Raw genomic sequence first — 26,904 nt, 5'->3', positions numbered from 1 at the left:
AAAACTGTGACCAATTTGGTCGTACCTTTTTTCTTCTGTCCGTTCTTTTGGGAGTCGTCGTCTCCGTTCTTCTCCTCTCCAGAGTCATCCGACTTATTGGTCTTCAGGTTCTCCTTGCTCTCCTCGTTGCTCTCGCGCTTCTCCTTTGTTTCCTTCTTGGTGGTTGTCCTCCTGTGGGCCTAATGTGGTGATTCATTGACATTAGGAGAGACGCACTTTAGCCTCCTAGCACGCTAGTCAGCAAACATTTGCATGTTCTGCTGCGTTAGTAAGTTGACAGTATCACCAGAGCAAACACCAAAATAGTTTAACACTCCTGTTTACTTTAAAAAAAAATGTAGAAATACATTTTTGGGGGGAATACGCTGAATCCCACCAGGGCTGCAGCTATCAAATATTTAAAGGATCTATTATTCTACTGATTATCCAATTGGCTAATTGGATGAGAAGTGATTTTGCAATATTTCACAAGAAAATGTGCATGTGTGATATTTTTCCACATAGGGTTACCGAATGCACCTTCATCACTGCAGTATCTGTGGTTGGGGCCTGGTGAGTGACGTGGGTGCCAGCAAATGAACGTAGCGATGTTTACGTTATCTTATGCCAGTGTTCGTATACATGCTATTGTGTAAAACAATTCTGCTTTGCAGCATTTTTTTTAATTGTGAATTGATCCCAAACTTTCAATATTCTCTCTCTTATGCACTCTTTCTTCCTGGCTCACCGCCATCTCACCAAATTATTTCTATACAAGGCCATGTGTGTATGTTAGAACGTATGGAAAAATTCTCGTTTGCTGTGGAATTATTTAAGTTATTCAACTAATTGTGGCAGCCCTATCACCCAATATATTCCAAACAAGGCTTATCTCACACAAAGTGAAGAAAAACATTTCTGCTCTAATTTTTATAATTGTTTTCTAATGTAAAAATGACATGCAACATGAACATTTTGCAGCAACAGAAGCGTTAAGTCATAAAAAAAAAAAAAAAAGAAAGTAGATTGATGCAAGTAACATGACACTGAGTTGTTTGCATAGGAAAACCATGCAAAGAGTTCTCACCAAGTGGAATCCATGCCAATAAACGCACACAAAACTCAGACTCAGATTAAAAGATCTCAACTCAAAGCCACCTCCAAAAATGATATACCGTGTGACAAGTTAAATTCAAGCAAAATTTGAAACCACTTCCCCTTTCGCATCCACAACTACCTACAAACAAAAAGTTGATTTTATAACTAAGTCTCGTCAAACAACATTTACACTGAAAAATGGAGGCCTCAAGTGAAAACGGCGTAGCAGGATCAGCACTCTACCACGCTAATTTCCAAACGAAACACAGATTAACTTCAGCACGAGTCCACTATACGTAATCCACTTAACCCTGCTGTAACTGTCCAGGCTTTGAATATCGTGCAGTAAATACAAGTAATGATGGTGAGGAGAAACAGTGAATGGGTTTTATGACTACAAATGCTGCTGAAAGATTTGAGTAGGAGAGGGATGACTATTCAACGATTCAGCACTGCTAACAAGCTAGCTATGCTAACTGACTTTCATGTTCAAAAAGCAAAAAGTACAATGAAAGGTGCTGGTGTAATGTTGCATTTACTAGCTAGGACTTTATAAAAGTATTCTGTTTAGTTTTTAACAATGTTCAACAATGCAACATCCTAATAGCCAACATTACCTATTGGCTAATAGATGCTTTCTTTACAAAATTTATCTCAAGTATTAAATCAAATAGTACATTGCTTGCCTGCACCATTTTAAAACAACGCATACTTTGCAGAATATGAGCAGCAGTTTCTCTTGATACATTTTGTTATCTACTACTACTGCACGTATTTCGGAATTGTTGCGCCTATGAACTGGCGTACTAATCGTACACAGCGAGTGGCTGTCAACAGGCAGGCAGCTTGCAGGCAGATTACGAGGCTGCCGGTTGAAACTTACAGTGGATCTCCACGAGTCTTTGACCTGCCTGACAGTCGGTGGGCAGGACACGGTCCGTGTCACTGCCTCGATCTGAACAAAGGGAGGGAGGGAAGAACAGTTTAGAGGAGACAATGACGTGGACAGAGATGACAAAACACAAAAAACAAAACTTCACAGACAAATGAGATGGGGGAGAATAAACCTAAGCCTGCCTGTTGGGAGACATCGTTTGAATTGGGCGCATTCGAAAAATTACTGAGGATTACTTAAGGTCTGTATTGGTAAGTATACAAGTATGGTGCTATTTTAGGTAACGGGTGGGATGGCGGGGAAACTGTCAACAGAAAAACAAAAAGGAGTGGCATCCTGAATTCTTTGGTGGTTGTGAAACAATACGAACTTGGTGCAACTATCCAATAACAAACAACTTCAGTCAATGAACTTCGACAATCCCGACAAAGACAACACACAGTCCAAAAGCCAAAGCGCTCAAAACACGAGTCAAGATCTACTCCTAAGATCAACCTTTGAATGACACAAAGTGTCAGCAAGCACACACTCCTATTACATGATGCTGGTTGTACAGTCCCCCAAAATAGCAACAGCAGCATCACCACCGATCCAGGGGCCGATTACCAACAGGGAATCCCTAAAAGGACATCCCTTCCCAGGCGTTGGCCACGGCGCACACAAGTCCAGCCCCCCCCATGCAGTGCCATTTATTCCAGGCTCCAAATGACGTTGACCCACATTTTCCTGCTGAGCAACGCGTGCACTCCGTCGGAGCCGGTTGTCTAAATTCGGGGGCCACGCTGCCGGCGACACACTAGTCAATCCAGGGATCAGAAATAGCTAAAAAGCTCCAAGGCCCGCCGCTGCTTGGGTAACGGTGAGGGGAGGTCACTGTGTCGGGACGAGAGGTTGACCTCGCCGAGCAGCTTGAAGTGACAGGTGTTTGGTGCTGAGAGGGCTATTCAGGTCGGCCTTTTTATGCTCTCATTATGCAACAGAAGCACTTGGTGAATGTAGCTGCTACCTTAAGCTGCTTCTGGCTCTTTTGTGAGCAATCAGACACAGAACTCAACATTTTTCATAGTAGACTATAATGTTGTGAAAGTCAAGTCAAAGTCGATGAATCGATGCCATTGAGACATTTTCAGCAAAGTAAAGCGTTGCCAGACTCCCAACATTTTTGTAGCACCACGGACTGACTGGGTTTTAAAGAAAAGACATTTTGAAGAGCTGTCAATCGTACAACCCGTCTGGACTCATTTTGCGTTCCATAGCATAGCATAGCATAGCATAGCATAGCATAGCATAGCATAGCATAGCATAGCATAGCATAGCATATTCTAAGAACATGGAAGGCAGGCTTAAAAAAAATAAAAATAAAAATCTGTTTCAAGTTAACTTGTGCCATTATTGTATTTGCCAACCCAGTTGCTACTGGTTAATTTGTGACACAGTCTCGTACACTTGTTGCATTCTTATGGCCGTATACACTTATTAGTAGAGTGTCCAATTTTGAAATTTTGGTGTGTGCTGTGATGAAAAAAGCTGGTGTTATCACACAGATATGGCCGGAGCATTATTAGACAAGTTCTGCCTGAAGTTGGAGCTTCATTTCACAAGGTCGCACTCCCAATGGTATGAACCTTTCAAGACATAGTGACAATAAGATTAGCCAAAGCTATCTAGGCTAACTATTTCTGTAAAAACCTCTGTAAATTAACTGTTTGGAAGATGAGATTCCACGAGTCACGTGATTAACCCTTAGTCAACTTCAAGCGCATTAAATGTTGATGCAGAGTTGTAAAGAGAAGTAGAAAACTGAATAAGTTGTTAGGATCACCTCCACCAACGTTTTGGCAAGGACAATAAAACCCGTCAGACACAAGCCAGTCTAATAGTCGACGCCCCCACGATCTCGTTGACAAATTCACGTTTCCGCAACACCGCGTTCAAGCAAAAAACAAAATCAAAAACCTACCTGCATGTCTTTTGTTGCGATTTCCCCTGGGGTGGGCCAGCTATTGGTGTCACCAAAGTCCCCAACCTGAACAAATACAACAGAGCAAGGTCTGAGTAAGTCATAAAACAAAGATTGCACCTTATTAAATTCTAACACGTGACGTTTCACTTCCTGTTGTGTAATTTGGTACAGTTTCACTTTTGTGTTTACAGATCAACACCTATCCAACTTTTAGTGAAATCTGAAATGGGGTAGAAACCGCAATGATGATTTGACCTTTCTGTCATCAATTCTTGCGTTGCCATTTAACAGCACGAATTGGAATCGTGCTTCAAGAAAACCATTAGAAACATTCATTTCATATTTTGGGGCTGATACCTTGCTAAATGCTAACAGTTAGCGAGTTCTAAGATGAATATTGACAGGTTTTTGACAGGACATTTACCTTTCCTCCACGCCTGGCCTTGGGAGGGTTGCCTGCTCTCACCACCTTGGCGGGACCAGTAGACTCTGAGGAGACAAGAGACTTGCGTCAAGACCAGAAAGCAGCTTGATAACGCAGGAGAACACACAATACTTTTACGTTTTGACCCAAGAAATGATCTGGCCTTTTTCTTAAGCCACAAGCGCCAACGAAAACACCTGAATACTACGGCTTTCAGTTTCAATAAAGTTCATACCGAAATACATTAATGCGGTTGCCAGTTTTGAGGAATTTCAAACAAGTTCGTCTAAATATAACCAAATCCAATTAAATATGGGGAATACAATAAACAGTACATGTACAGTTCCAGGAACTGAGTTCTTTGCACTTGTAGGTCCCCAAATTAAACTGTTCCAATCATGTGTTGAGCAATGAAGATCCTAGTTCTCGTTCCTCTCTCAAGCTCAAACTCCCTTGGAGGATGATCTTTCTGAACTGGCAAATGTTTCATGATACAAATACACAAACGTCGTGCAAAGGTTGTAGACTTGTCATTTAGGGAAATCCCTGAAATATAAAAAAAAAAAAAATCTATCACCCTCCATCTTTGTACTTGATTATAAAAAATCAAGAGCAGCTCAGTTCATGGTGATGTACTAGTTTCATGCATAAAGTCTGTTCTGGTTTCGGAGAAAATGTACAAATATGCTCTTTGCCCTCAAATACTACAGGCAGATCTCAGCTGAGATTTGTTGGAAATTAGATTTGCGCTGATGACGGGGTAACTGACAGAACCCTAATAGCTCTCAAAACATGATTTACAAAGAAAAGCGCTCATTCTTTGGGCAGCCGATGCACACAAACACATTCAGCTGCCTCGGTGTCCTTCCTACATGTCTGTACTGTTGCAGTCTTATTAAGTGGAATCTGGAGCAGAGATGTTTCGTCATCAGCTTATCGGGCGCAATCATTCCTCACATTCCAGGATAAAATACGAAATAAAGGGCAGGCCGGTTAAAGATGCTGCGGCTGCCGTTTCAATAATCCGGAGGGGAATAACAGGAAACTCATTTTCCTTGACACGGAAAATGAGTCATGGGCAGAGAGGCTTTACATGAAGTGTTTACTTTTGACAACTTCAAACATTTGCAGGTTCTCAGAGTACATGAGTCTTGTTTTTGGATTTCCATACGGAACTACAAGACAAATGTGCATGGAAAGCCAAGCAGCAAGAAACACTAAATGAAGAGGGTGTGACAGCGAAAACCAAACGTGGTAGAACGCACATTAAAATTGCAAAAAGGTGTTTGTTTGCAACACAAGGAGAAACACAGGTCACATGAGCATCGCTCAATGTCTATTGTGGTTGAAATCACAGGAGATTAAGCATCTGTGAAGCACTGGGTCAAAGGTCACGAGTTCATCCCTGTGGATTCCTGAAAGGTGTCGCACCTCTGAGCCACTAATGACATCACAAACATCAATTGAAAGACAATTCAAAACCAGTTTTCGATGGAGTCCCGCCCTGACAGATGGAATGAAGTTAGTTTCTCCATCGTTTTGTTTTTTACAAAACACTACAACTACAATACACACTTCATGGGCAAAATATAATCTGCCTGCATAGTTCTTAAACCACTAGGACAAATTATCAGTTTAATGGACCCCGGGTTTACACCGGTTGCGGTTGCGGTGCGGTTGCGGTGCGTTCCGGCGACGCAAGCAATTAGATTCCATTCATTCGAATGGTGCAGTTTACACCGCTTGCGGGTGCGTTGCGTGTCGACTGCGTCTCAGCTGCGGCGTGCCCTTCCGCAAGGATAGACCTATTTTCTATTTTTGCCGGACGCCGCAGCGGTAGGCCTCCGGCAAATGGCAAGCTAGCACAAAAAACATCGAGCGGGACAGGAAGACCGACGCAGTTTCAAAATAAATTTCCGGTTACCTTTCAAGATAAAACACTCGCCAGCTCCTATTTCGCAAGCATGCTAGCAAAACGTGACGGGCGTAGACGGGCCTGGAGTTAACGTGCGAGGTGCTCATTCACGGTTTAGACACCAGCGAACATGGACGAGGAGAGGTTTATATTGGAGGTAGAAAGCCACAAAATAATAAAAGTCCACCTCTCTTTCTGCTTCTCTGTTGAGCACAGACTTTCTGTCTGTTTGTCGTTGTTTTTAATGCCACATGATCACGCGCAGTCACGCGAGACACGGCGGGAAGTGGTCGGCGACGGAGCTGCCGGATCGCAGCTGTGCGGAGCCGGTGTGGATTGGCCAAAAAATTGACCCGTCCGGAGCACGCAGTCAAGACGCACCGCACCGCAGCCGCACCGCAACCGGTGTAAACCCGGGGTCAATCGACTCATACGAACAACAAAGGACAACTGCTTACAGACATTAGCAGGATGTAGCTGCGCCATATGGACACAATAGGTCATTTTGTATCCCAATAATAACTACAATTCTGCAGATATTTAATTATTATCTTTTCATGGGACAACAGTAAAGGAGACTCACTGACAATTAGAGCTGTCAAAATTATTAAATCGATCAATCGACAAGTAATCGATCATCAAATTAATCAGAAACTACGCTAATAATCGAGTAATCGTTTGGAACCATTTTTTAATTTAAAATTAAGTACGAAATAAACACCAATCACTGGTTAATAAACAGTAATCGGAGGGAAAATGGCTGCGTAATACATTTAATGCAAAATTAAAATGAATCACATTAATCAATTGACCGATCTAAAAATATTTGATAGTGACAGCACGAGACACAAGGAAAACGGAAAAGTAGTCAGTGTAGATCTTATATAACAGTGTAAATTTATTGTTCCCTAAAAATAATACGACTGCTTGCAACAAAAGTGAGTACACACCTAAGTGAAACTGCCCAAATTGAGCACAACTGCTACGCCAATGTAACAGCTGCATTAAGCGTGGATTAACGGTTGTTGCTGTGTTACTGTCATGGATGCTACAATAGTATAGCAACACAATACCTCACCAATAAAAAAAATTAAAAAAAACAGAAACGATTGAGGGTTATATTTAACGGTATACGAAATACATATTTTATGACACACAGCTCTAGCAGGACGTATATGACAAATCAAGCAATCTGAGGGAAGTCCACAAAGCAGATTATTTTGAAAATGAGGCTGAATGCATCGTCATCATGACTCAGAACTGTTAAAACACCTCTGGAGACTCCACAAGCTTTTTTTAAGCACCATTCACTTCGTTTCAAAGACAAGTCAGCTGAATAATTAATCCGTTGCCGTTACAAGTAAATAGGTTCGAACCTAACTACACCTGAACAGCGTTTTGAGCGAGCCGCAATATGAATTATGTATACAGCCCTGTTGACCGTCTGCATCATTAAACTAATCTTGACGAGCTGGAGGGCGACGGAACTCGGGCTGACGTCAGCCAGTCGGATCGAATGATAGCCGGCGTTTAAGGTCAGACGGGTCAAGACGTCGAACAAACTCGAACTGCGCGATAGCCTGCCTCTCGGGGACTTGAGGGATTCCTTGCGCATTCAGCGGAGTACACACAAAGTAGAGGGGAATCAAATTATTGTCCGACTACACAACCAAATGTGACGCGAGCACGCTCTTGTCGCTGGTTCAACAGAACAGCAACAGGTGACATGAGAGAAGTACGGGGCGATGCTGCTCGAAAACGTCGACGTCACAGCTGCGTTTTAAACGCCGGCTGTGCTGGCAGCAAACGCACATTCCGCAACACGGCGGCTAACAAACGAGTGCTTTGTCTCGCCGAATCCCTGCATGTCTCGGCTTAGAAACACTGGAATGATCTTTTTCATAACCCCAACAAATACTCGCCCCGCTATTATGCACAACTCTCTTGGGCCTTTGCCCGAACGTCAAATTAAAAGGGCCGCTGGGTTTAAAAATGGTTCACTAATGAAATGCTTATTTTTAGTCGCACACTTGGGCTGCGCTACGAGTCTAATTTGTTTCCTCACAACCCGGCAAGTTCCGCTTCTCTTTCTTATTTTTTTTTTTTTTTTTTTTTTACGAGCAATACGATGATGGGCTGTTAATAAGCTGTGAGGTCTGGGTTGATTCGTCCGACCCAACCACGTTGTAAACATTGACTATTTTAAACAAACAGATGTGCCACTTGCATTACCTGCAGCACATCTTTCTGTCATGCAAAGCAAGGCTAAATATTGACGAAACAAAAATGGTGACAAAGTTGCCAGAATAAAAACCTCTCACAATTGCACAGTTGTGTCTATAATTAGGAGGAGGGAAAAAATAACTTTTTTTTCCTGTTTTATAGTTTGAGGGAGAGCTACGTCGAATTAATTCAAATAATTGTCATTTTTTTTTAATTTAATCATTGAAAAATTGCTAAAGTGTGAAATTGAGTTTTGTCTTCCGGATTATTAAAAGCTGTTTTGTTCTATGTTCTATTAAATCAAAATGTTATTTTGAGTTGTAATTTTGGCAGAATGCTTGATGGGTGGTTTACAAACCTGTTCAAATAGCTACCAACTACTTCATTGTGGCATTTAAATACAAACTGTGAATGCTAAATTTGTTGTAACTGATTCAGAATCAGTATGCATTAGTGTTGTCTGAACATTTTGCACAGGAATTATTTTTGAATAAAGGACGCCTTTAAATAAATGTTTCTTGGGTTTATTGGAGTAAAATCGATTAAAATTGTAATCGTCCTGAATTACTTAAGATTTTATTTTTTTGGCCATAACCGCCCAGCTCTAGTTTGAGGTGTCAACAAAATCAAAAATAGTAGCTAGCATCAAAATGACTGTTTTACTTGACATGTTTCTTTAGGCTAAAACCTCATTTATTCTACTTTTTAGACAGAATTTTTTGATAAACCAACACATGTTCTAATACAGATTACTAAAGAAAAGAAAATGCTACAAACAACCTTTTTCTGGTACATAGCCTAGAGGATCTTTGAAGGAGCAGTCAAAATGCTGGCAACATGGTGGAAAAACTGACAGTGATTGAGCTCTTACCATTTCAATGGGGGAAAGAAAGCAATTTGATATACATGCAAATTAAGTTAATTCAATAAAACCTGTAAATCAAGGTACCAAATATTCTCGTCTGACCAAAGCTTTTAATGCAGCTCTTACTGGATCTCATGAGATGATGTGGGTACATTTTAACTACTCCACTACAATCCAACAAGCTACTTTTCTAATCACACACGAGCATTGTGCTGCCTCACTCTCTCCCCTCCTCTTTCTCACGCTGCCTTTAACTGGACCTGGGCTGTCTTGACTGCACACAAAGACAGAGCCAGTTGTCAGCAGCCAGAGGCGAACATTAACATTTGTTCAGACCAACCCCCGCCAGTTCAATTCAGCTTCTCTCTCTCTCTCTCTCTCAATATTCCATTCATTATCTACTTCGTATTATCTCTGGCTTGTCTACACTGCCCAGGTGACCTCCAAAGTGTCCCTCTTTGCTGGAAATTACTCCCAGGGCCACGTGGGTAAATCGCTGGTGCCACGTCGCCGTTGCAGTCTTCGATAAACAGTGTTGGGAAAGCAGCCCAAATAGTCGATAGCTGCAGTCCTGCACTAAATGTCGAATAAGCGTACAGCACAAAAACACAAGAAAAGCACTGTGTCATTGTATTTTCATTTGTGACGTACTCACGGCATGTCTACACGGAACACTTTGGGAACGCTTATGTTTTGGGGCTCCTAAAAGGTGATTGTCATGGCCAAAACATCAATTTGGGAGAAAAAGGCTGCGACATGACTGGACTGGAAACATGTCAAGACACATTAGCCATGTTTACACCAACCTTATGTTATCTGTTAGCATGCCATTATGTCAGACTGCATTCAAGTGAGCAGGCAGCGTCATGACAGACCACATAGTTAGCTGTAGCGCTGAGTGACGACGTTGGCTCGCTCGACCCAAATATGGAGGAAAGAGTCAATGAGCTACTGCAGACCGTTTCGCCAGAGTCACAGTACCACGTGACGCCGCCGCCCCATCACTTCTCGTCTCCCTTTTGTGTACAAATGTGGCGCAAACGGGTTGTGGAAGGTGTGGGGGGTGGGGGGTGAGACGCGGTTGCGCAAGACAAATCCCACCTGGCTATAATGACGAGGGCTTGAGTTGCAGGGCGCCCACCGTGAACCGTGACACAACGCCAACGGCAACAGTAGCCATTCAAGTCATTTCCAAATAGAGTATGCGGCGACAACGTACCGACCAAAACGGATATTTGTTTTCAGCACGTCTCACATCTAAAATGACCCGTTTATTCTGGAATACTTTCCAAACACACCAACGATAGGTTAAAAGCAATGCTTTGCCATTTTCAAACGTTGAAAACAAACGCACAGACATTTGTTGTAGGCAGACCATGTTCAAATTCAAAAGATGCCTCTTTAAATGAGTTATCAATAGATTAATCAAAAAGATTGATTTGTGACAGCTCTAGTTCTTTCGCAACTTTTTCACTTTTCAGACAAGAAACGGGAGACCACCGCGAAACATTACTTTGAGGAAATATATAATACTTGAACACCAATTTATTCAACCAAACTAAATAAATCCACATCCATGAGAAAAAAAAATGTCTGCTACTACTAGGAAGCCCTACTCTGTCTTTCAAGCTTCAGCTAAAAATGCCCACTAATAAGGTTGTACTAGACAAAATTCCAAGGGGTTCCACAAGTGGACCTGCCAAAATGGCGGTGACATTTCAAACGACATCAACTGCCCAAAAACACTCGGCTTAAATAGCACAAATGGCGTGGTATTTGTCAGAAGAGCAATGGGGGTAATAGAATATGACATGTACTTCATTGTTTTCTAATGACTTTATGGGTAATGGAGGATTTTAGATGTATTTGAAGTGCAAATTTACGCATTTTAGAAAATTCCACTAAGATGGCAGCCATTCGTCACATTTCCATATACAGTAAAAAACAAAACAAAACAAAAAAAACAACATTGTCTTAACAATTGGTGCTGTAGCCAGGGCACCCAAGAATCTGCAACCTAGCACTTGTTCAGTGTAATGACAATGACTAATATGCTAATCCAATCAGCTTGCAGGTCGGTCAAAAAGGACAAACTCCTGCTGTTGCAAAGTTTGGGCTTCTGGCCCTTCACAATCACAAGCAAATACAAAGGTTTTGGATGCAAGGTCTTCTGAGTGAGCTCTGGACTCTCCTCGAAACTGACACAGCGGCAACTGGACACGCCGTCGGTGTGTGAATGGTCCACACCCTGCCCAGCTCTATCACCGAGCGCAGACTCAGTCAGCCTGCGGCAGATAAAGCAGCCCAGGCTGGATCGCTTGAGACAAGAGCTCAGCTCAAACAGCTGATAGTAAGAACGTGTGTGCATGTGTGTGTGCGGAGTGGGTGTGTAGGCATAAGTAGAGTCAAATGACATTTTTAAAATGGTATTATAATGTGTTTGGCTTTGGAGTAGTTAACACATGAGCTAAAGTGGGATTCACACTGTTGACTAATTCCAGTTTAGAGCCAATATTAGTCTGCACATTTACTAGGTTTTACACCATCGGTGTTTTATAAAAAATAAATAAAAAAAGATTACCAATCATCGATCCAATTAAACAGACCAAATTTAATTGACACCCACTGAAATGCCATGGGAAAAGAAAATACAGAAATAACAATTCATCCGATCTGAACCATCTGATCAGATCTACATAGAGTCCAGTAAATCCAATCCACAGCTCAAAATCTTATCTCCATTTGGAAAAAGTCTGATTCCTATCTGCTGCCTTGACACGAGTCTGCACTGTGCCACTTGGCAGCCGCAAACTATGAATTGCAACACTTCAACTATGACAAAGGTAACAGTAGAAAGTGGATATGGGGGGAGCGCTCCAAATATGGGTCAACGTCTAATTCGCAACTTGCCAACAGCTGACCAATCAGCTGAGCGCATCTGCGCAATCATTTGGCTACAGCTGCTTTTATTTTTTGCCCAGTCACATGTCCACGCAGCTTCGCAGTTCACGACCCTTGTAAAAAGCCACCCTGGGGTGTGTTGATGAAGATGATGGCAGGATGAAGAGGCGGGGGAAGACTCACAGAGTAGACACAAACGGGGGGGGACGAATCAGTCAGGTGTGACCATGCTCATTTTCTACCTTTCTAATTTATGTTCATATGCGGATGGGGAAAGATGGAATTCACACAGAATAACATTCTTGAGTAAATAATTTTGGGTATAACATTGATACTTCCAAATTTTAGTACAGTAGTACGTTATCTGTTACGAGGGCAGCGATAATAAATGAATGCGTTATTTATTGGGGTCTTATCAGCATTTCATCACCATGTGAATCTTTGTCAGCATTGCCTGCGATGGCTGTCACAGATGACGGAAAAACAAATCTCCCCTTTGTGACGACACTCTACGGGTCCGCACTTCAAGTCTCACGTACTACAAGACGGAGAATTTTTGCCCCGGGCTGCTTGGTCTCACAGTCAAGTATTTTTATTTCATTCCAACCCATTTATTTAGGAGACTTTTGACAAGTAGAGGCCGCAAGAGCTCACGAGTTTACTGCCACTTCACTGGGTCACATTTTGATCACAAGCCACTCTTAATGCTACACGTTTCTCAAGAGATAGTCACTTTCCTCAAACGACTGCAACTACGGCGGCTTATGATACACGCCCGTCACGTAAAAAAGAGAAGGCGACGCAAGTGGTGGTCACAGACTGCAAGCTATCACCACCACAATTCTTAAAAACAGGCCACCTGGGATGTTGAAATGTGTTTCCACACTTTAGACTGCTCTTATCCAGGACTGGATTTCATCCAAGGACACGCTATGTACACACATAAAACCGATAGAGATAAATTCAACCTTTTGCAACGTCAAAACCCCCCAAACTTACTTTGGAAGTAGCAGAGAGACAGGAAAAGTTTGGCAGCCTTTGGTTGCTCATTTCATCTATTTGTAGTTAAATTTGCAGTCCAAAATGACTCGCTGAGTACAGTATGGTATTATTTTTTTACTGAACCATAAAAACATGGCACGATTGTCAGGGAAGAAGCAAACGGGCACAAATGATTAAGTGTGGCTGGCAGCATCTCCTTATTACACAATGATCAATATCAACATTTTCAGAGGGGTCAAGCTGTGTGACACCTGAAGCAATCAGATTGGACGCCTGCCTTACGCTTTGATGCAACATTGCCACATCATCGCCTTTATGCACGTCACTTTTTTTGTTTTTTTAATGCACGGTTAATTCTTACAAGCAAAAAACTTTTTTTTTTCTTTTTTTTTTTTTAACTAGTGTTGTTCCGATACCGATTCCGATACCCAGCTTTGCAGTATGGGCCGATACCTAAGGTTTTTTTTCCTCAACATGAAAAAGCTGTCCTGCCATTGGTTCAGAGCATTCAAGGGCCAATAGGATTTCTTAGATAGGCATGCAGTTAACATGTCACACATCAGTGAATGTCGTGCACAAGCAAGACACAAGATGCTGCATCCAAAGTCCTGTATTAGTGTCGGAAATAATGGTATCCGAATGTTACTTCTTAGTACTCACCGATACCGATACCACTGTTTTAATGCAGTATCGGGGCCTCTGCCGATACCAGTATCGGTATTGGAAGAACAATAATTTTAACAACAATGCATTCACACAATAACCTAAGACCCACATTTCTCCACTATTGTAAACTTACTCTAAAGAAAATATACCATTCAACAATAGCATCCTTTAAAAATGCCTATATTTTAAACACTATGCTGTTTTGTTTTGTTTTTTAAAGTCAACTCTGAACACATTAAGAACCGGACCACACCTACAACTGCATGTGTAAAATTAAACACAGCACCAAGAAATTTTGCACTGATCTTTTCTTTTCAGGACAGTGCAACGTCAATAGGACATGAATAATGTAGACAGTGCAACAATAACAGTTTGATTAGCCCAATTGATTATGCTATAAAAGGATCAATTCAAATTGTTAGTGCTTTGGCTCCATCTGACAAGCCCAGGTCAAGGAAAGACTTCATATGCCGCTGCACCTCGTTTCGTTCGCACCGTGCTACTTTTCGTTCGTGCTCTAAGACATCGCTTCAAATGAGTTCAGTATTGCATCAAAAGCATATCGCTCTAGCCATTCTTGCTTGATATAAATCCAATTTTAAAGACTTTCGTGGCTACTAAAACTTGCCAAAAAATTGACCTCAATAGACTCGACTTACTGGTATACTAGGTATGCTATGACGCGGAGTGCAGTGGCTGGTGGTTTTAGAACAGTTTAAAAACGCCCATTGTAATTTGTTAGTACTGTACAGCTAACTTACTCACGCAGATAATGAGCCCAAGGTTGTGAATGTGCAAATACATGTGACCAATTTAAGACTTGACTTGCTTGAAATTGGATTTGGTCGAATCGATATTGGCGCTTCCCAATCATTGGCTGCGGCAGAACATGCAGATGTACAGACACTACCTGACATATGAACAAGGCTCAACCTCGGCTTTGCCACGCCCAGAAGCATCTCACCTTCGGTTTGTGACTACAATACTGTACAACAACATTTTAACATACTGCAATCTAATCCAATGCCCAAATATTTGGGAGTGTGTTTGCGAGCAAAATTTGACCTAAGGACAGTGTGTCTGGAACGTTTTGGGTCCCCAGTGACCAGTTAAGAAATCAGTGGCCAAAGAAAAGAGGGGGTTGCAGGTGTCAAAACATAACAGTCAGCAAACACTGTAGCTGTTTATAACAGTAGAATATACTATGTGACTAGTCTGATTTACTTGCTGATGCATCAGCTGCGATTTAACATTTTAAAAGTACACCAGCCTGCCAGAAGCTTCGTCAAACAGCTGTGCAATTTAAATACAAGCGGCTGCATGGCAGTGTGGGGGGTGGACAAATAGATGAGAGACACGTTGTCTTTTCACTGACCAGGCCATGTTGGGAGGTTTAAAAACGTCTGGTCTGGACAAGCCGATCATTTTTGTCTTAATGTTACACCTAATGACCCCCCCCCAAAAAAAAGAAACAAAAAACAAAACAAAAAAAAACACCACGTTACTAATCACAATGTCGCGCATTCATGAGCAAAATCACGATGACTTGCACAGCCTTGTTAGCTTCCGCGGCTAACTAGCGGCCTAGGAGAGATTGACGATGCACGGGTGACATGACAACCGTCTAAATAAATAAATTAGGGCAACAACCAACGCCACAAGCGAGAAAACAAGAGCGCGATGCCACCAGAGTTACGATTAGCCGGTTAGCTCACGTCGGCTAGCAGAGCTTACCATGCCTTCTACACGTGGAGTGAACACGTGACGTCTCATAACAAACCTTCTCGTTTTTTATTTTAAAGCGATTAAACATGCACAGAAAAAAATCTATTAACACCCGACATATTGAGTTCGTTTAAGGCGAGGCAGATGTTTTTAAAGGTAGAGAGTGCAACTGAAAGCAAATGGTCGGGGCGGCTGAGCTAGGCCCGTGCTATTGTTAGCCGGGGCGGGCGTCTCCTCATTTATTTTTCCTCTTTTAAAGGACTAACAGCACTAACACCCTCTTTAGTACACTCGGCGTGTCAGATACTTAATACTCGTGGGATTAAAAAATGTTGTTGTTTTTTAAAGTCACGTGCCGCGTGCGTTAAACATCCAAAATGTCCAGTTTTCACAATCGAGTCTGCATTTTATCGATTTTCCGTTGCACAGTTTATGACGTTGCACTTTAATGCATCGCAACTTTTGAGGCAAAAAAAAAAAAGAAATCACATTTCAAAGCTACCCGTGCTAGTGTGTGATGGCGAACCTTGTGCAATGAGACACCCCGTGGCTCCACTTTTGCCACCCTGGATTCCAGGAATAGAATCCCCGAGTGGAGGAGGGGTGCATGCACGGACTCCAAATATATCCAGCAGGGCTTGACATTTGGACAACATCAACGTTACCTGGCCCACCTTGACAGACAGCTGCTGGACGGACGCACCGACACGCGAGTGACAGGGAGGGAGACAATTATGATAGGGAAGGGGGAGGAAGGGTACCCACCGTGATGTGCTTGTCCGTTCACGCTGACCACGGTGACCGCGTTCATTTTCCTAGTCCACGGGTTCACCTTGGGAGGGGGAGCCTCGGTAAACTCCTTCCGGCTTTTACCGCCCTCCTCGTCGGCCTTGACTTCACTGTCACAGCCCCCTTCGTCCAACGTAGGGTACCCAGAGCTTTCCCCGTGACCGGGGCTGCTGCCGTTGCCGGGCTCCAGCTCCGCCTCCTCGGCGACACCCGCCGCCTGGCCCCGCTTGGCCCCGTCGACCTCCGGCTCCGGCTCCGGCTCGCCGCGGATCACTTTGCCGTGCTCCTCCGCTTTGATAAGAGGGTTACCCGGCAGGAGAGCCTCCACCTGAGTGGCCATTTGCAACCGCCGTCGTTCTCCCACCCCCTTCGGGATTACCAGTCCTCCTCCTCCTCCCCCCCGGTCCGAAATCGCTCGTAGGGGAAAAGTGAAGTTGTTCGGCGAGAGTGTGCCGCTCCTCTGTCGCTCTCAGACGAACCGAGCTTCAGTCCAAGACGCGGAGACGTCCACGGTTACCTAAAACATGCAAAACTGCAAAGAGAACCGCGTCCGATAGGCCTTTACGGGGGAGAACAACCCTATCTCCGCCACTAGCAGCAATATGGTCGCTCTCCACCACGCGATAGCAGGGGGCGCGCACGTACGCAGTCGAGGGGGTGTAGGCACGTACAGTCGGGAGCGCGCATCCGCGTCACGTCAAAACAATGTTGCGTTCCCTGTTTTTGGTAAAAAGCCAATGCGTATTTTCCATTTCGAACATCAAAGCCCTTTTAATACCGAATTGCGATTCCAGTTTGAATCAATTGTATTGCTTTCGTGTCTTTCTTTTCTAAGTGCAATTTGCGCAATATAATTGCTGCCACGTAATCGTGTTGAACCAATCGTAGTTTATTTGAAAATTGATTTTCAGATAGCTTGAATGCGCCACCAAAGCTTCCGGGCCCGTCATCGTAATGCTACATTCAGGTTCCTCAGGTAAAAAGAACGTATTCTCAGTTCGAATGTCGGCGTTTTTTTTTTGTTTTTTTTTACAAAGCGTTTCGATTCTAATTTGAAACACTACTTACGTCCATACTGTCTATAATTTTACATAAGTTTTCAACTGTTTTTTAATTATTGCACATACTTCCATGAGCGTGATGACACATAATCGTGTTAAACAAATTGTGGTTCATTGGAATGTTCCCTGGTGACATAAACGCAGCACCAAATCTTCGTTTTCAACCTCTTGTCGCGTCTTTAAATCACTTTAACTACTTAAACTTGACCACAGAAAGTCAACCGACACAACAGAGTGGGAACATGGGAAACTTTCGTTGATCGCTGACTCAATAAACAAGTACGGCGTTGACATGTCTGAAGTCGTGTGTCCTTGTACGCCACTTTGGCCCACCCCCATGGACGTGTCCACGCCGTGTGCGCATGTCTCTCAAAGTAGTTGTGTTTTTGTTGTCTTGATGTTAGTTTTGATGCCATATGATGACAAAGCACTCTGTCATGCTCTGTTGTATGCAGTCGAGGACCGTCTAAAGCATAATTTCGTGAGTAGTGGGATTATGTAATAGTGTGTAACGTAATCTGTACACAGGGTAGCAGTCTGACATGCATGCAGGAAAAAGTGGATAGTATTAAGTTGAGTCACTTGCATAATGCATGCCGCACTCGGACTGGGAGGTGTTCGCACTGGAACTGGGTGGGGTGCATGAATGCATCATGTAGCGCATGTTTTGTCGTGACTGCAAATGATCATAAAGCAGCAAAGAAGCAGTGGTATAAGGACTACAGTGGTCCAAGAGTTGAGTTCACCCAGGGGCGAGCAAAGGAGGGTTGGTGGACATGCACCTGAGAGGCAGTCCCCCCCCAACACACACAAAGCATATGTCAATCCTCCACAGTCCTTTCTTTCAAAGAAATTGAAGTCACATGATGATGCATTCAGGCACCGGCAGCATTTTCTCCTTTGCTGGCAATTTCGATTGCATTTTAAAAGTCAATTGTCCTTTCTTTACAAACACAATGCATGTACATGTGCAGTGATTTGTTGATACCTGGTATCATTGTTCTGTCCCATTACAAATGACCTATTGAGGACAACAAAGACAGCCCGCCAATGGTAGATAATCAATAATCACTCTTAGGTTGCAGGCACGCTTCATCTCCAGTTTGTTTCTTCCCCCGCCGAGGCCCCCGAACGGTAAACAGGTCGCTCTCTGCTCTTTGTGTGCGAACGCTCGGGGGATACATAAAGCTCGATGCCATTGTCCGCTCCACCGAGCCCTTTTTGGCGCCGTAATCGCCAGTGAAAACACAACAAGTCAGCAGCTGGTCAGCAAGTCACAGTTGAAAGCAGCTAAATGGCACTTTTGCCCCGTAAGCAGGACCAGTTGGGGGGGGTTACGTACATGAGCCCCCCCCCCCCCCCCCCCCCCCAACACACACACACACCCAAGCCCACCATTCAGTTCATAAAGCATTGATGGTTGAAAGGTCACTTTGTTTCCCGCCATAATTTTTTAGCTACAAAATAACCCAAGGCCAGGCTGAGTCTTTTTCTCAGTTTCAACATTCACGTCTCATTCCAATTTATGTTTTCAGTCCGATGTTGAATTTATAGTATGTTGACGTGGAAAATGATTCAGTGAAAACATTCCCGTACAAGCATTTCAGTAAAGATTTGGAGGCATTGTTGGGATTTTTTTGCGGTTCTCAATCAACTAGGTAAAACACCTTGAACTAATTATTGCAGTATTAAATGCCAAGTCATCAAAATATCACAAGTTGGTGACCTGTCCTATTGGAGTTGTACCTAAAATTTGGCCGTGGCTCCAAACTGTTACGGTGGCGGCGCGGCGAGTGACTTGTGTGGTCTTGACTAGCTTGTTTCAACCTGCGGAAAACGCGACCTCGGCACACTTCAGGGGAAAGCATGTGGGGGTGTGTGTGTGCATTACTTTGCTGCCAGGGTGTGTCTTCCCTGATAGAAGCTGATAGGAGTTCAGGTCCAGCACCCCCCCCCACACACACACACGCTCACAAATGTATGCAAATAAGCACACAGAAGCCCTGACGTGACCTCACTGCAATAAATGTAGTTTTAGTACCACCATTACTAAGTTCAAATGTACCACATTGTTAATACTACAATGATTGATTGAAGACAATGGCCACCCTAGTGAGGGTAATAAAGTGGATGAATGCAAAGGCCAGTGTTGCTCAAAAGTGTGGTCCTCTAGTGGTATGATAAAGAATCACATCCCAAGTACAGTACAGTTCTGTTACATTTCACTTTGAATTCAATACATTTTCATTTCATCTTGTAGATGTTGGGTGTTTGTTTTTAAAGATTCATAATGGTACAATTTTTATTCAATTTGTGCAATGGTGCCTTGAGATGTGCCTTGTTTTGTTTTTTTAGGGGCGTCATATGCCCTGGTCATGTTTGCACGCCACTGAGGGCAGTGCGGTGCAGCCCAGCATGATGCAGAGTAGTTTAGCGGCGCTCTAGCACCCTCTAGGGGCCACCTCATGGAACAGCACGAGCTGAGCTCACGGGTCGAACCATATTTCATTTTAAAAATTACGTTTTTTGACGTTGTACGCCACTTGGCTCTATAATATTACACTATTTTAAAATATTTCACAGCTGTCAAAATTCTCCCAAGATTCGGCTTTATTAAAACCAGTCAAATTTAAGACGCTTAGCATGTAATTCATGAGGAGGGGGCGGGGGGTATTTCCGATTGAGCAATCTTCCTGCCAACATGTTTTGCCTTGTGGGTGGTGCCTGGCGTGCCCACTATATCTCTGCGCGCACACACCTTGAGGCAGACAAGACATCCAGTCTTTCAACCAGAAGCGCCCAGAATGTCACTGCAAGGAAAAGTCGCTGTGGTGACGGGAGCTGCAGCAGGAATTGGTAAAGCCTTCAGCGAGATTCTCTTCAGGAATGGAGCAAAGGTAAACAAGCACTCAAAAATGAACTTTTTCAACTGCTCTGTTAGAGAATGGAGACGCTCGAGCAAGACTTTAGAGCTGGGTAACTTCAACACTATAGCTTCTCTGTAAATACAAAAACATGGCATTTCTTTAGTGAATTTTTTAAGACAACAAACAAAAAATGCAATCCCCCTTCCCCGCAGTTACTTGTTAACAAGCCATTTAGACAAGGTCAACTAAATAATTAAATACGGGTTTAGTTTGTTTTTTGTTTTTGTTTTTTCTTTTTTTTTTCTTTGTAAAACCTGAAGACACTAAAGCATTTTCCCCATCTGACAACAGTTCTCAGTTGTATTTATTCAGTCAGAATTCATACAAAGGATTCATAATTAAAATGCATCTAGAAAATATCGGAGCTCTTTATTTTTCCCAAATTTTGTCCTAATTTTTTTTTTTTTTTTTTTTTTTTTTTTTTTTAAATGTAATGCATTCTTTAAAAAAAATAAAAAAAATAACTCAGCATTCCATCATGTCAATAATCAGGTTCTGTTGTAAATTATTTTTTTCCCCTTCTAAAGTATTCAGTAAAAATTTCCAAAGTATTCACAGCGTTTGCCTTGAAGTGCTTGGGTGCATCCAGTTTCCACTAATCAGCCTTGAGATTTGTCGACAGCCTAATTAGTCCACTTGTGGTTGGTTGGTTAGTTAGTTAGTTAGTTGATTGTTTGGATATAAGTTGCATACTTAGTCACTCATTTACACCACGAGACACTGTTGGCTACCAAGAAAAATGGTCAAAACGGAGTAAAGGTGTGCCTAGCTTGTACTATTATTACAAAAACAAAACAAAAAAACTAGAGACTGCCAAAGGTGATTCAACAAAGTATTGAGCTAAGGCTGTGAATACTTGTATGCAAGATGATTGATTAAACTTACTTTGGATTAAGGCTTGTTTAAAAAAAAAAAAAAAATGGATAAAGTGAAATGCGGGGACTTTCATAGTTGCACATTGATTAAATGTAATTTCTTAGTTGTATTTGATTTGCACAATGTCAAACTTTTTCATTTAACGGATGGCGTATATAGAAATTTAGGGTGTGATGTTGTTGACATGAGTTTTTGATTATTTGATCAATTTGAATTTTGCCGTGATGGAGGATAAACTCGGCTTGGCACAGGAAGACCAGTTTTAACAACTTTTTTTTTTTTTTCTTTTCTCTTCTTCCCCCTTCCCTGTTGAACCCAAATCAGCTAGTTTGTACATTTTCCACTGCATTTGTTGAAGGGCTAAAAAATAGACAGTATGGGGAAACTTTGGCAGTGGTTGCAAAGACACGACACTGGCAATTTGGCTGTCATAAACAACTACTGTATACGATCCTAATAACCATCTAACCCTTTGCCAACATGAGTGGAAATAAAACGGACTGTTTCACTTAATGACCCAGAATAGATGACAGCTTGGCGGCTGAAGTGAAAACGGCTCTTCTGATTCATTAAAACCACATTCTGCCACTTCATTGAAATAATTCCATGAATCAGTCTCCACTTGCTCTAAATAAACAATGCATGACATCATGGGCAAACTCTTGATAGTCCAACCACATTTCCCCCCTCCAGGTTGTTCTGCTGGATGTGAACGAAAGCGCAGGAAAGAGTTTGATGGAAGCTCTCAACAAGGAGGACGGGCAAAACCGAGCTCTTTTCCTCAGCTGCGACGTTCAATCGGAAGAGCAGCTGAAAGGTAACGTCCGCTCACTTTGAATTACAAGAAACGAGCAGAAGGAAGTAGCGCAATGAAGCATGAAAAATGACTAGCACTAGGATGTATACATGTCAATGCTCTATTGTGTTGTTAGAATGGAATGAAAAGCGGCAGTTTCATTGCTTTGCATTCTTCCCCCTGTTCAAACCTGCCTGCCACATAACCTGTAGTGCACCTAAACTGACAACCACACAACCTAAGTGTCCCTTGTGAGTGAATAATTAGCAATGGACAATAAAACACTGAAGGCATGTATACAATGTTGTTTTTCACTTTCTTGTAAATGCAGCATTCTTTATGCGTCACGGTTTTTGAAAAGGTCCAACACGTGTCTAAAAGCTAGCTTTGGTAAGCCTCGTTGAACTTGTCCTGTTTTGATTGGGTGGTCAGATTTCATGCAAATGAGCCAGTACTCACCCCTCACCCTCTACTGTGTTTACAAACACACCTAGGATTATGTTTACGTTTAACAGATTCTAATGATTTAGCTTCCGTACAGACAGTGTGGGCCGGCCAGTCCTTTGCATATAATAAACAGAGATGAATTAAGGTTTTACAACTTGCAATAAAACAGAGCGCCGTGATGTGCTGAGTGTAAATGTGTGACCAAGTGACAGATGCATTCCAGTCCAAAAGGTCAACATAATAAAGTACAAAAATAAAACTGGAACCTGGGGTGTATTTCACAAAGCAGGTTTAGTGAGAACTCTGGGTCAAGAAACCCTGCGTCTTCCGTTTCAGAAAGGGAGGTAACTCTAGCCCAGGGGTGGCAAACTGCGGTCCTCGAGGGCCGGTGTCCTGCAGGTTTTGCAGATTTCCCTACTCGAAGTGCAGCTGATTCCAATTAACAGGCTCGTTATCAGGTTTCTGCAGAGCTTGCTGATGAGCTGATCATGAATCAGCTGTGTTGAAGAAGGGAAATATCCAAAACCAGCAGGACTGCGGCCCTCGAGGACCGGATCTCGCCACCCCTGCTCTAGCCTGTTTCATAAAAAGAGGTAATTTAAGCGCTCGTTCAGTTACCGTAGTAACATGGTCCATAAACCTAACCTGGTTGGTAGCAGGTTTTTCACAATGAACCTAGAATGAATAGATATGCTGGCATTTATGCACAGTTATCTTTTTGAGCAGGACCGTTTCACATCAGAGTCCATCATCTACATACACAACTGTAGTTGCTGTAATCTGTCCTTACATTTGCAACATTACCAGATGTAGTCATATGCGCTCACATCGCAGCATATTTTGCGCTCCTTTTTTTTTTTTTTTTTTTTTTTTTTTTTTTTTTCTTATGCCCATTTGAATAATGTTTTTATATTTCATCTTAAGGCAAGTGCGCTTCTCCCTCACAGAATTGCACCTAAATTAAATGAATTAATGAGCCATCGTTCAACAGGTTTCCCCTGTAATATTATTGTGATTACAAAGGACTACATTTAAGCATTGAACCGAGCAGCATTCCTCTACGGCAGGGGAGGCAAATTGTGGTCCTCGAGGGCCGGAGTCCTGCAGGTTTTATAGCTTTCCCTACTCAAAGTGCAGCTGATTCCAATTAACAGGCTCGTTATCAGACTTCCGCAGATCTTGCTGATGAGCTGATAATGAATCAGCTGTGTTGAAGAAAGTAAGTATGCAAAACCTGCAGGACTGCGGCCCTCGAGGACCGGATCTCGCCACCTGTGCTCTATGGGGAGCCGCTGCGGTGTTATCCTTCCATCCATTTTCTTAACTTAAAAAAAATAAATAAATAAAAAAAAGGCATGTTCAAATTCGCCATATGATCGCATTTAGATTTTCTGTTGAGGGGTAAAAAAAAAAAAAACGCAGAAGCAAAGGGCAGCGCTGCGCTCGGCTTCACTGTTGCCATGGTGACTCGGGGTTCCATTGAGGCGGTCTTAAGTCTGATGGTAACTCCAGGTGAAACTACTAAGCGTTGATATAACTCACTGGAATCGGCTGTGCTGAAACCGAAAACAGTTTCCTATTTGAGGGTATGTCAATTTGTTCAGGGATAGTCTGTCTGTTGAACCTGATTTGTGAAAAACACCCCTAAGTTTTTATTTTTATTTGAGGTCAGAAAACATGACTTCTGGGCGGGGGCAAATTTAAACAATTTTTTATTTATTTTTTTTCCCCAAGATAAATAACATGTTTTAAAAGATGAAATGATCAAGCCAAACACTGAGATACTTGCAGCATGAGACAAACTAATTTATTCTTCTCAGTAGAAATCTTTGGAGAATTCATGAGCCTCTACAGCATGAGAGAAGCAACAACTTTTTGCTTTGGTAGCATTTTATAATCAACTTCAGCTGGTTTTGAAAAATACCGAAACACCCTTGTTGGGAAAGAGCTTCTGAGGAGGAGACCAGCACAATAACCTACGTTTTTTTTGTTTTTTTTTGTTTTTTAAAAAAAGGTCCCAACATAATGTACCGGTAATATGCAGTATACAGAAAATCGTAGTGAGTTAAAGATTGAGCCCTGGGGAACTCATTATTTATGTTTTTTATTAAATGTGCAGCACAACTCTCTGTATACGCCCAATATATCATTGATCACTTTTATAGTAGCTGTGATTGTGCTATGATGCCCTCTGAAACCAGATTGATGCATTGATCAAACTTAATCAGGACTGATAGCTTGCAAGCTTTTCTGGGATCTTTGCTAGAAGTGATAACTTTGAAATGGGCCTCTAGTTATTCAGCGAAGATTTTCGATTGATTTCGAAAAAAAACACAAACGTGGGCATTTTTTTAAAAAATTAATTAATTTATTTATTTATTTTAATTTTGTCTCTTTGCTCCTCATGGCCAAAGCTGCCTTCAAGACCGCTGCCGACATCTTCGGAGGAATCGACATCCTGTGTAACAACGCCGGCATCCTGAATGAGGACGACTGGGAGCTAACGGTGGCAATCAACCTTGTAAGAATGTTGACGAGATGTGTTCTTGCCTTCATTTGTAACTTGTCATTATGAGCCAACAACTTGTCACGCTTCCTCTTTTTATTCTGTCTCAATGTAAACAAAAAGTCCTCGTAATCAAAACTGCTGTTTTACCTTTTATGGCTCTGTTGCGATAGGTGGGCGTTGTCAAGGGGACCTACGCTGCCTTGGAGCACATGAGCAAGTTGAACGGCGGTCGAGGAGGCGTCATTGTCAACACTGCGTCCATGGCAGGTGAAGGCCTCCATCTGACTTTTTTTTTTTTTTTTTTTGTGGCAAAGCCCTACTTTTATCTAAATGAACCTCTCTAATTACCTCAACATGGCTCCTTGGCAGCAAAAAATGACAATGGCGACAAAGCCCTACTTTTGTCCTACTCAAGTGCCTCTGCTCCCTCATGTGACTCAATATTAAGACTGCAACAATTTGGTTTAATATTTTTTTACCGAAAAATATTTCCTTGAAAAAAAAAAAAAAAATACATCTGTGTTGCCATCTGTCGTAGGTATCAAACCTCTCCTGAGCTGCCCGGTCTACAGCGCCACGAAGAGCGCTGTGATCGGTTTTTCCAGAGCCATGGCAGTGAGTGCGTCTCAATGACACAAAACGCTGTACAAAAAATATGTAGTTTTTAATTTGTGTATATGTTTGTGTGTGTGCTAGAGTGCCTCCACCACGGCAGGTTTTGGTATTCGCTTTAATTCCCTTTGCCCAGCTTTGGTCCAGACTGAGCTGCTTGCCAGTTTAACCAGCAAATTGGGACGATTCACCATACTGGAGCCTCCCACCCGACAACTAATGAACAAGCATGGTGTGTTAAGGTGGGTGACTAGAGTATGATTTTTATTTTTTTTTAAAAAGCTGCCCATTTCCAAAAACAGAATCTGGGAGTGAAGTGTGACACCCTTGTTTGGGGGAAAAACTTGCATAATATTGCCAGTCTCTGCCCATGACTTGGCGGCTAGGCTGGGTGAAGTTCCACCATTTTTCATGCAACTACATGGAAACAAAGACAAAAATTAAACTGAGCTTTTATATTTCTGAAAATAAGTCTGTTGGCAAGCTGTTCTCAATTTTGCTAGCAGTATGACTAATTTACCTGAAAAATGTTCTGTAGTTGACACCAAAATCACCATTTTCCACAATGGAATTCCATTTTCAGTGCATCAGAAGTCGCAGAGTGCCTTCTGGAGCTGGTGACAGATGAGAGCAAGAACGGAGAAGCCCTGATGGTGTCCTCCAGAGGAAAGATGTACACCACATTCCCTTCTATCGAAATGGAGCCCAAATAATGTTTTCTTGTCTGCCTTGCCTTTTCAATGTATAATTAAGTAATGTACAGTATATCCACATGTGGCATTCCAGTTGAATGGACATTAAATGTATTCAAATGCTGTAATAATTAAATATCAAGACTTAACTGAAGAAGCTTTATCATTGGATTTCATTACAATACAATTTTTTTCCCCCCACTTCTATCCTGCTCAAATATGACTAATAATGAGAATAGTTTGACAAGGAATAGGTAAAGTTAGTTGTGCGAGTAGTCACAATGCTTTCACACACTTGAACAAAATGGCAGTGCTAGAAGTTACACTTTTTTTTTTTTTTTTTTTTTTTTTAGCATAACACATATCTATATGTTTTTAATGTGCATATGAAAAGAACAAAAGTGGCTGAAAGTATCTGTCTTGCTAATCCCTTCTAGTTTCTGAATTGTGCTTGCCGGAGGTCTTGTCACTCCATTTCTTTGGCGAGGCTCACACAGTTGTCAAACAAGGAATGGGTGTTTTTTTGTGTGTTTTTTTGT

The 26,904-nt window shown here is 42.3% G+C and overlaps 2 protein-coding genes across 8 annotated transcripts in view; one reads left to right on the top strand and one right to left on the bottom strand.

Annotated features, from left to right (window-relative positions):
* The window catches only part of larp1 (La ribonucleoprotein 1, translational regulator), a 31,094-nt gene extending 13,760 nt beyond the window's left edge, over positions 1 to 17,334 (bottom strand). For 2 of the 6 annotated variants that reach the window (XM_077505931.1, XM_077505933.1), the window contains exons 1-5: positions 16,422 to 17,334; positions 4,360 to 4,424; positions 3,933 to 3,998; positions 1,961 to 2,032; positions 26 to 179 (exon numbers count right to left, since the gene is read on the bottom strand). In XM_077505931.1, the coding sequence (XP_077362057.1) occupies positions 26 to 179; positions 1,961 to 2,032; positions 3,933 to 3,998; positions 4,360 to 4,424; positions 16,422 to 16,785 (721 nt within the window). In that variant the 5' untranslated portion in view covers positions 16,786 to 17,334. Of the gene's footprint in view, positions 1 to 25; positions 180 to 1,960; positions 2,033 to 3,932; positions 3,999 to 4,359; positions 4,425 to 16,182; positions 16,360 to 16,421 lie in introns of those variants that run through there. The other 4 variants (XM_077505932.1, XM_077505930.1, XM_077505935.1 and 1 more) reach the window with 4 other exon arrangements.
* Positions 17,335 to 20,223: 2,889 nt separating this feature from the next.
* LOC144006218 (15-hydroxyprostaglandin dehydrogenase [NAD(+)]-like) lies at positions 20,224 to 26,522 on the top strand. 2 transcript variants are annotated; one of them, XM_077504958.1, is made up of 7 exons: positions 20,224 to 20,403; positions 22,003 to 22,126; positions 24,967 to 25,073; positions 25,232 to 25,328; positions 25,600 to 25,676; positions 25,758 to 25,915; positions 26,257 to 26,522. In XM_077504958.1, exons 1-7 carry the CDS (start codon positions 20,311 to 20,313, stop codon positions 26,384 to 26,386), a joined length of 786 nt encoding a protein of 261 aa, XP_077361084.1. In that variant the 5' UTR covers positions 20,224 to 20,310; the 3' UTR covers positions 26,387 to 26,522. The 2 variants fall into 2 exon arrangements, with proteins under 2 accessions (XP_077361084.1, XP_077361083.1); XM_077504957.1 differs by lacking the exon at positions 20,224 to 20,403 and adding an exon at positions 21,051 to 21,192.
* The last annotated feature ends 382 nt before the right edge of the window (positions 26,523 to 26,904 follow it).

This window comes from Festucalex cinctus, chromosome 18 (genome assembly GCF_051991245.1).
Source record: "Festucalex cinctus isolate MCC-2025b chromosome 18, RoL_Fcin_1.0, whole genome shotgun sequence".
Lineage (NCBI taxonomy): Eukaryota > Metazoa > Chordata > Actinopteri > Syngnathiformes > Syngnathidae > Festucalex > Festucalex cinctus.
This window is presented reverse-complemented; position numbering and strand designations above follow the sequence as displayed.

Bases quoted from the DNA above. Each gene is read 5' to 3' on its own strand.
- LOC144006218 (XM_077504958.1), top strand. From the start codon at position 20,311: ATGTCACTGCAAGGAAAAGTCGCTGTGGTGACGGGAGCTGCAGCAGGA. The intron at 25,329-25,599 runs GTGAAGGCCTCC...CATCTGTCGTAG, and splicing joins CAACACTGCGTCCATGGCAG to GTATCAAACCTCTCCTGAGC. The intron at 25,677-25,757 runs GTGAGTGCGTCT...TGTGTGTGCTAG, and splicing joins GTTTTTCCAGAGCCATGGCA to AGTGCCTCCACCACGGCAGG.